We start from the raw sequence: 10259 nt of genomic DNA, 5'->3' as shown, positions 1-10259 counted from the left end.
CATGGCCAGGCTGTTCCCCTCGCTAAAGCCCAAAACCCAGGCCCCTTCTCCACCAGAACCTATGAAGACTGAGGTCGGATCAGGTGAGACAGTGCATACACTCTTAACTCAATGGAGTACGTCAACCGCAAGGCTCTGACTTTTTTCTCTAAAGTTGGTAGCACCAGCATAAAACTATTTTGTTTTGTGTGTGTGTGTGGTCAGGCCAGCAGCAGTCCAGGCAGCTGAGGGAGAGGCTGGTGGAGCTGGAGCTGGAGATTGAACGTTTCAGGACAGAGAATGCTGCCTTGGCCAGACTTAGACAGGAGAACGAAAAGAACCAGGAGAAACTCCGGTAACAAGCATTTAGTCTGAACTGGAATGGGCAGGGCTTCCCTCAATAGACGGATTGCCTGACAACCTCACAAAAACAATGCGCGCACATCGCAGAGGCAGAACGCTGTGTGGTTTTATGATTCTGGAAGGTCAGATAGCTAGCAACAACGACAAGAGGCAGCCATGTGGAGAATCGTAGGTGGCTAGTTTCACCTCGTTGCATCTTGTTTTTGATACAATGTCTTGTTTTGAGGTGCTTTGACTCTTGTTGCACAAACAAATAGCTAGCTAGCTAACCAACTAAGAAATGTAACGATGTATTTGAGACAAGTGCTCATTGTGCAAATGTATTTACGTTTTCAATGAACATTTGGAGAGGAAACATTTGGAGTGCTGTTTTTTTGCTTGTGCACATAATTACATTATCTGACCACCAGTAAAAGTAATCCTGTCCAAATAGGGCTTTAGCCAACCTCGTTTCTTTTCTGCGTTTTGTTGCTAAACAACCCACCCATCTATGGTTCTCTACAAAGCATTGTTACAAAATGTATATTAAATGGATTCATCTAGGGTATAAAAGTGTCTGACAAACAGATTTTGTCTCTATTCCAGTAAGGAGTGTGCAGAGTTTGAGCAGCGGAAGGCTGAGGAGCTGGCCAAGTTTGAGGAGTTCAAGAGGGAGGAGACCAAGAAGCTGCAGAAGGAACGCAAGGTGTTTGAGAGGCATGCCTCTGCCGCCAGAGCCATACCAGACAAGAGGGAGCGTGAGGAGATCCAGGTGAGACACTTTCCCCCTTTATTTTGAAGAGGTCTTATAACCGCCATTAACCCTGCCCTGTCACCCTCAGGCCATGAAGAAGCAGCTGATTTTCCTGCAGGAGGAGTTGAAGCGGAGAGAGAGCCGCTGGTCCACCACACATAACCGTCTGCGGCAGCAGATAGACTCCCTGAGCTCAGAGAACAGCAACCTGAAAGACGAGGTCCGCACCATGGAGAAACTACGCCTCAGCACATGGAGGAAGATTGGGACAGACAGCGAAAGAGAGAACGACAGGAGGGAGAAGGAGAGAGGGCGGGAGGGACCCAGGCCGTTGGACAGTTACATTGCTCTTGAAGCCAGGTGCCTCAAATTGGCAGTGAGTTTACAGATTCACTACTACCACTTTCTTGTGATTTTCCAGTTTTAGTCTGTTCTGGCGGTAGTCAAATTCTCTGTCCTGTGCCCGACTCAGGATAACAACCCTAACGCAGTGTGTATTTGTTTGTTTAGAGTCCTCCTGACACTGTGAGGAGCAGCCAACCACAGAACAGCATTTCCTCTAAAGGCAGCCCATCAGGACACAGCCCCACCACTCAAGGTACAAGGAAGGTAGCTGCATTATCAGGGATGCAAACTAGTCACCTTTCTGCGAAATGTGCCGTTTTGAATCCAAAATAGGTGACATTCCTGTAGATCCGATGAGAAAAGTTTGTGTGTGGTGGGGGGCTTTGGATGACTACTGGCTGTATGCGAACGAGTTATGGCGTTTTGAGCAATACTGGCTGTATCCAAGGCTCAGCAAACCTTTCACGTAACAGAATGCAGCACGTGACTGAAGAGAGAAAGGACAACAATTTGCTAGTTACAGCATCAGCGCGCGCTCTGGAAAGAGGCAGTTTGCCAGTTAATTTACAGCAGCGCTTCCCCAGAACATTAATGAAGAGGTAGGTGAGAAGCCTGACCATGGAGACAGGTGAGAAGGTGATGAAGCGTACTTAATGAGCTGTAACCGAAAGCTGCCATTTGGTTTGAGGTGAGGGAGAAAGTGGTGGAACAAGTATTGTTAAGTATCTTGCTTGCTGCATCGAATTATCCGTTATAGCTTGCCAGAGAAATGTTGAGCAACATTAGCCAACTTAACTGATCAAATAATTGAGTTTGGGGTGAAAATTAGCTGGCTAATAAAGTCAGACAACTAACGTTTGCTAGCTAATGTCATAACATCAGATGAGCAAACGTTAGTAACCTAACGTAACCAATTTGCTATAGTGTTAACTGGCAACGTTATATGACTCCAAGCCGTTCCTCAAGTTATAATGCGTTAGTTGCTTACTGGCAATCTGTGTGAAATGTTAACTAGCTAACGAACTAACTACTATCTGTGAACTATTTTCCCTCTACAGCACACTAAGTTAATTTTCAGAATGACAATTTTCAGAATTAAGTGAAAATGAGGCGTTGATTGTTAAGTGTAGCTAGAGTTGGGCCTGGTTTAAGCTGGATGCCACTATAGAGGTGAAAGAAACACCACACACTTTCCCTCTTATTCAATATAGTGGATAAAAAGGGGTATGCCAGGTGTACTCTGCCTGAAAGAGAAATTATGCCAACAAAGGGTATCATGCTCTGAAGGCACATTGTAGAACAGATGTCCACAGGCAGAAAGTGTACAATGTAATAATGTGCAGTGTAGCCCAAAGATATAGCTTTTTTTGTGTTGAACTCGACAGTAACACTTGTGAGTGAGGGGGGATTATAAAACATTTTTACTCAGTGAATGTTATTTTTGCACACCTGTAGCCTTGCGCGCTTGATCGATGTCGACTATAGTGGCCACTATAATAGAGCCAACATAGAATGCCTGTTTTCGTTTTATTTCCACATAAGATGTTTTTCTCGCAAGTGCAATATTTAGATGTGTGTGTGTGTGTGTGTGTGTGTGTGTGTGTGTGTGTGTGTGTGTGTGTGTGGTCACAAGCATTCTATTATAAAGACTGTCATGGCTAACAGCAATATTAGTGTATTGTTTTTTTCTCAAGACTTGAGTGTTCTTTGCAGTAAAGTCTAGGCAACAAATAACATTGGATTGCTTTCCTCACATTTTTTAGCTGTGAGTTACGTTCACATTAACCACTTTATTTTACACAGACTGATCATGTAGATCATATTCTTTGTTCAATTAGGTAAAACTTTCATTTCCCCCAAGCAGGGATTTTTTTTGCATGTTTCAGTACAAAAAAAAAAGTGTCACCTTTTTGGGCCCTCACCAGTTTGCATCCCTGAATATGGACTGATCATGAAATTTACTATGGATTCAACAAAGGGAGGTAAATATTTTGTATTTAGTTATAGGTAGAGGTATTGTTCTACATTGTCTAACAGGAGGTATCAGGGGCATCCTGAAGCGGTCAGGCCTTTCACCAGCACCCAGCCCCGCTCACAGTTCCAGCTCAGAGGATAGACCAGAATCTTTGACCAGGAGCCACCACCCAGCACAGAGCCACGACCACTCAAACAACCTGTCCCCTGTGAGTTAAATCACTGGAGTCTTTGATTATTTAATGAAAGCGCCTCCATGGCATGGCTCAACACTGCTATACACCCATAGAATTACATATTAGAACTCTATTAGTAATTTAATAGGATCTATGTGTATAGACCACCTTTGTTGAGGTATGCTGCGGTGTCTGAATGTAGACTGTCTGGCTTTACACACAGAGGGCTCGAGGTCTGCAGACTGAAACAGAGGTCAAAGAGCAACAAGAGCCAGGTCAGGAAGTCCTCACCCACTCTGATGGAAAGGTGAGGGGGGACGAGAAGGATTGGGAGGAAATTCTGTGAAAATACTTCTGAATTCAGTTTGTCACTCAAAGCTGTTATTGTCTTGCTAATAGATTGTATTATTGGATTTATATAGTCCTTTTCCAGGAGCTCAAAGTGATTTCCATTGACTGGGATAAGTGTTATTGTCTTAGATGGAGAGGGTTCTGGCCTGTGGAGGGAGACTCATCATCTTTCCCAATGGGACCAGGAAGGAGGTGTCAGCGGACGGACTGACAGTCAAAGTCACCTTCTTCAATGGGGACATCAAGCAGGTCATGGCTGACCAGAGAGTGGTGAGTCATTGACAGTGACCCTTCCCTGGTAACACCTTTCATATTCAGTGGTGTTAATGGGATATTAGACTTGCATGAATCCCAGATATATGTGTAAGTGTCTCAACTAATATAGTCCTCTTACAGATCTACTACTATGCGGATGCCCAGACCACTCACACCACCTATCCTGACGGCATCGAGGTTCTGCAGTTCCCCAACAACCAGACTGGTGAGACTTGATTGCATTTATTTGACAGTAATGTTATTTTACTATTAAACTTAAATTATCCCCTCCATCACTGTTCTGCTTTAAACGTGTGTAAGTCCTCATTTCCTTCTGCAGAGAAGCATTTCCCTGATGGCCGTAAGGAGATCACATTCCCTGACCAGACAGTCAAGAACCTCTATCCAGATGGGAGGGAGGAGAGTGTCCTCACTGACGGGACCATCATACAAGTTAACTTGTAAGTCGACAGAGCTCACGCCCCTGTCTATATAGCTATACGTTACCTACATACTCTAGCATGCATCTGATCAGATAAAAGCTCTTGATGAGGAGTGCCCAATCTTTGCCTATTTCGTGAAGTCAGTGGTTGTAGGTTTATTTTTTTCTGTCTCGTATCTTTTACCACTGCTCTCATGTTCTCCTCCAGGGATGGCAGTAAGGAGATCCAGTTCAACACAGGCCAGAAGGAGATCCACACAGCAGACTATAAGAGGAGGGAGTACCCAGATGGCACTTTGAAGACAGTCTATACCGATGGCAGACAGGAGACCCGCTACCCCACCGGACGCCTCAGAGTTAAAGACAAGGATGGTAACATTGTCATGGACAACAGGCCCTAGGATTGTTTACACAATATGAGGTATCGCCATGGGAACTAAAGCTGAAGCACAGTTGAACATTTCTGTTGGGGTGAGAGTTGTTTGACATAGGTTTTTAGTATGTTTGAGTTGAATGTAGTGAGTGACTTGTAAAAAATGTCTAATCCATATTTATTTTTAGTTGATTGTATTGTTTTGGTAAAATAAATGTTTAATCAAATCAGTGAGCACATTCAGGTATTGTTTTAAGAGTAAAACATTGAAGCAGTATAAAATTAAACTAATACTTCTGTACCCTTCATACAGACAGTATTTCAGATGTAAAATATTTAGAAAAGTGGTCTGCCCTTTTTTTTTACACATTCTGCAAAAAAAAACGACTTTAAATGTATCACAAAGTACTTCATCTTTTTGGCAGCATAAATCTCAATGCACAACAAACAGGAAACTCCTGTGAAATGGACATGTTCTTCAGAACTCTGGAGAGGTCAAAGGAGAGAGAAGTGAGATGTACTGGATTTCATATGCAGACTACAGAAAGACTTGACATTGTTCAAGCTAGCAAACTGAGCAGTGTTCACATATGTTAAACTTTCTTTGAAAAGCACTCCTAAGTGAGTGTCAAACCCACCTTTTGACTTTTGCTGTAGTGTCAGCCAGTCCTTTCTCCACCAGAGGCAGGTAGACCAGAGCTGCATTCTCAAACAGGAACACAGCCAGCTCAGTGGCCTGAGACAATACCATTATCATTAAAACTACACTTGCTTCATTGAGATGATTGGCTGAGATGGCTAACTGCACCAAGATCTCACAATGACCTAATTGGCTGAATGGTATATGGTGAATAACCACAATACATAGACTTCTGCTGTGGCTATCACCCTGGTTGTGCAGAGACCACTGCTGTCAGTGACAGGGCATGCAAATAATCCACTACCATAACTACACAATGTGTCATTGTATCCAGCTTGTTATGATTTACACTGATATGACGGTGGTAACTAAGGCAGATGTTGCTCACGGTAACGGATGCTGTGCAGCGGGGTTCATGCTCCACTCTGGCTGGTAGGACAGGCGCTCCTTCTCCAGTTTGAGGCGGGGGTCTGAAGACTGCCACACACCTTGATGGCCTTACAGGGAAATCTATACAGATGGGCCGGGATCTGACGTAGCCTGATGGAGATGAGACAAGTTGTGACTTTTGCGTATTTGTTTCGTATGTGAAAACTGACTAAAGATTAATTGGAAGGAAATAAAGCCACCCTATTCCTTCCTGTAACTCAAACTTTTGCACGTCAATGGGATTTACTTATGCTCCAATCTCCAGTGAGGATTGGGTCCACGGTGAGGTGTGTGTGGGCAGTCCACGTGTCTGACCAGAACATTGACCGGGTTGAGACCAGCGAACCCCAACAGCTTGTCTAATATGCGCGTTTGGGTCACTAATGGCTGTAAGATAACCAGTGATGCGTGCTTGGAGTAATGTCTGTATCCAAGGCCTGGGCCCATCCAATCGTTCATGTAACAGAATGCAGCACGCGACTGAAGAGCCAACCATCTTGCTAGTTGCTGCATCAGCGCGTGCTCTGGAAAGAGAGTGGAAAAGCAGTTTGATTTGGTGAATTGGCATACTTGAGCTGTAACCAAAAAACGGACATTTGGAAAGTTTGAGGTGAGGGAGCAAGTGTGGTGGAACAAGAATTGTCATCTTGCTACAGTAGCTGGATCGAATTTTCCGTTAGCTAGCCAGAGAAATGTTGAGCAACATTATCAAACTTAGTTTATGGTGTGAAAATTAGCTGTCCAACAAAGTCAGATAATGTTACATCAGATGAGGTAACGTTATCGAGGAACCAATTAGCTATAGTATTAACTGGTATACGACTCCTTGCCGTTCAAGCTATAATGTTAATAGTTCGAACTTGCAACCTTTCGGTTACTAGTCCAACGCTCTAACCACTAGGCTACGCTGCGGATCCTTAGTAAGCAATGCCCCTTTCACACAATTCTCATTCTGAAAAGTAACCAGAGTGAAAAGATTAGTTCATAGATAACTAAACAAGTTGATTCAGGGATCAAGTGTAGCTGGGCCTGGCTTAAGATGGATGCCAATAGAGGTGAAGGGAACACCACACTTTCCCTCTGTCAATAAGGTGGATGCCAAGTGTACGCTCTGCCTGAAAGACATTAATTATGCCAACACAGGCAGAACGTGTACAATGTAATAATGAGCATTGTAGCCCAAAGATATTGCTTGTGTGTTAAACTTGACATACTGTAACACTGAGGGGGGATTGTTTTATTTGTTACTCAGTGAATTATTTTTGCACACATGTAGCCTTGTGCATTTAACTCTTGTGTGGTGTTCGGGTCTGTGGGACCCATTTTCAGTGTTTAAAATCAAGATTATTTTTAAAAAATCTACCTGAGACTTATTGGCCTTGGCTCGTTTTCTGTGAAGAACATGTAAAATAACACATTTTCATAGAGTGCACCCCCCTACACGTTTATTACATATGTGTTCAGGACCCACGGGTAATAAGTGTAGGTGAAAACAAGTAAAAATGAAACAGGTTTGCTGTGTGCCTTCTGTCTTCCTCCGCCCTGGGCCTGCTGTTTTAACATAGACAGGTTCTTGGTGCTGTCTCCCGCTTTTCTCACACTCCTTACCCTTTGTAGTGAGTGAAACTGAAATGTTATTTCAATACATTATGAAAAAAAAAATCTGTATTTTCCCCATACACTACCCCAGCCAGGGAGGGACACAAATAAAATGGCTTTGCATGTGTGGCTCACCACAATCAATCAGTATGGCAAATTCTCTGCTCAGAAGGCCTTAGAAATATTTTTTGCAGAGAGAAGCTAGTGTGGAAGTAGCATCTTCCACTTTGTATATTCAGGATCATGTCTCAATTTGGAGTATGGCTGAGTTGGAAGAAGATGAGATTGACCCTCAGCCAGCCCCAGGACCAGCCCATCAGCAGGATAAATATGGATGTAAACATTTTTTTGAAATTGAATGGTCTTCTTGCCCAAGGAATGAGCCACCACACATGGCTGCCAATGTGATAAGGATGCAACCAGGGCCAACGGATGGTGGTTACCCATGTACAGGACAGTCTTCTTTTGAACTGTTCATCCAAGACACCATCCAGAAAATCATTCTGGACTGCACTAATTTGTGTGTTTTGGGAGTGAGATGGACCAAAATAATTTACATGCATATTATGGGGTTATTATCCTTGCTTGTGTTTTCAGATCCAATGGGGAATCCACAGATCCCTGTGGGATGCAGATAACTTTTCCGTGCAACAATGTCTCTGGAAAACTTTCACATTTTCCAGGATTATCCGCTTTGATAACCGAGACACCAGACCAGCTCAGCGGCAGAGAGACAAGCTAGCTGCAATCAGGTCAGTGTGGGACAAGTGGGTGGACCGCCTTCCCATGTTTTACAACCCTGGGCCCAATGTTACTGTTGAGCAGCTTATGTCATTTAGGGGCCGCTGCTTCATCATATGCGTGGAACTTGCAAGTGTATACGGGGAAGCCAGATAGGAGCCCGAGAAGAACCAAGGGATACGAGTTGTCCTGGACGTGACACAGGGACTCCATGGCCACAACATCACATGCAATAATTTTTTTACTTCGTATAAGCTGGGACAGGAGCTCCTCAAGAGGAAGCTGAAAATGGTAGGAACGGTATGAAGGAAAAAAAACAAGCCAGAGCTCCCACCTCAGCTGTTGAATACATGGAACAGGCGTAGTTTGTGTTCACGGCCGACACATCCCTAGTGTCCTTAGTGACAAAGAAACGCAAATGTGATACTCATGATTACGCTGCATAGGGATGGGAGAATCTGTGGCCTGGAACATCAAAAACCATAATGGATTACAATACTACAAAAGGAAGGGTGGACAGAGGGAAGCTCCAGCGGAGACGGGGAATTCGAGGCGCTGAGCAAGGTATTGGTAAGACCTCAAATCCAGAGGAGGCAAAATTTCCCAAGGACCCCAGCTTCTGCAGCCATCGTGAGGAGGATTCAGAAGGATGCTGGTGACCCATCCGCCTGACCCACAGAACCAACAACTCCAATACCGGAAGTGTGAGTTATGTTGTGTGTGTGTCTGACCTACCTTGGCCTGCTGTAACTATATATGAGAGTGAGATGTTAGTAAAATTCCTGAACTAAGTGTTTATCATTCTAGATTGCAGCCGGTAGCAATAAGAAGAAGCACTGCAATGTGTGAGGACCCAAGAAGGACAGGAAGACAGTACACATGCATCAAGTGCAAGAAATACATTTGCAACACACACACAGTAAAACTCTGTCTCTCATGTGGTGTTTAGCTTGGCCTTAATTTGTGTTCAATGGGGATCATTTATAATTCTGTAAAATGTGTCCAGTTCAAAGCAAAAAACATAAAATGGTGATAGAAATGAAAAGTTTATCTGGGGAGGGGTTGGTACATGGGGCCGGCTTGGGAGGGGAGACAAGTTGGGGAATTCCTCTAGTTTAAGCAATGGGGTCGCTCCATAGCACAGGACACAGGGACAGAGAGAGGGCAGATAACTAGAGCCAGTAGATAGACATGGCTCCTAGGAAACATCTTCTACTCAACTGTAAAACATACATCCACAGTTCTGTTACTCACCGTGGCCTCCTCTCTTTCAGGGCGAGGCCCTCACTAACCAGCAAGTCTGCGATGCTGGCGTCTTTCCCAGCCTGGTTGGGGCAGTACAGAGACTGTCACCGGACCCTGCTCTGTGTTCTCCTAGAGAGGAGAGGAAAAGGTTAGTACAGAGAAATTAGTGTTAAATCAAAGGTTGGTGAAATATGCCACAACACTCAACAGTGAGAATACAGAGACTCAACAGTGTGGTGTGTGATGTGGCGTCACCTTTATGACCATGGCTCCTGTCAGGTATTAGGAGATGAAGTCACACGTTGTGGCTGTCCAGGTGGAGCGACCTCTCGCAGGTCTGAGAGGGCGAGACGGCGGAAGAGAGAAACTGTTGTGTATGTTGTCATGTGAAATGTGTGTTGTGTAGATCAACAGTGTCCAGACTAGACATACTTATCTCCTCTACTCTAGCTTTGCCCTGACTGACAGTTGGGAGGTCCTCCTGGATCTTCTTGTTGCTCCTCTGGGCTCTCAGTCTCTCAGTGGCCTTTGCAGCTCAGACAGGTGTGCTGGGATAACTACAACCAGGAACCAAAAAACACCATTATTATTCTCTGGATAATGGGGCGTGGTTT

General features: G+C 44.3%; 1 protein-coding gene across 1 annotated transcript in view; it reads left to right on the top strand.

Annotated features, from left to right (window-relative positions):
- The window catches only part of LOC106582089 (centrosomal P4.1-associated protein), a 14647-nt gene extending 9321 nt beyond the window's left edge, over positions 1–5326 (top strand). The window contains exons 8-18 of the mRNA XM_014164825.3: positions 1–83; positions 205–334; positions 928–1093; positions 1164–1451; positions 1586–1673; positions 3458–3603; positions 3794–3877; positions 4051–4191; positions 4318–4402; positions 4517–4637; positions 4827–5326. The exon at positions 1–83 is cut by the window's left edge and continues 758 nt beyond it. Coding sequence (XP_014020300.2) covers positions 1–83; positions 205–334; positions 928–1093; positions 1164–1451; positions 1586–1673; positions 3458–3603; positions 3794–3877; positions 4051–4191; positions 4318–4402; positions 4517–4637; positions 4827–5019 — 1525 coding nt within the window. The 3' untranslated portion in view covers positions 5020–5326. The remainder of the gene's footprint in view (positions 84–204; positions 335–927; positions 1094–1163; positions 1452–1585; positions 1674–3457; positions 3604–3793; positions 3878–4050; positions 4192–4317; positions 4403–4516; positions 4638–4826) is intronic.
- Positions 5327–10259: the final 4933 nt, after the last annotated feature.

The sequence above is a fragment of the Salmo salar genome, chromosome 21 (genome assembly GCF_965601325.2).
Source record: "Salmo salar chromosome 21, fSalSal1, whole genome shotgun sequence".
In the NCBI taxonomy this organism is placed as follows: Eukaryota; Metazoa; Chordata; class Actinopteri; order Salmoniformes; family Salmonidae; genus Salmo; species Salmo salar.
Note: the sequence above shows the minus strand (reverse complement) of the source record. Positions and strands in the feature narration are given on the sequence as shown.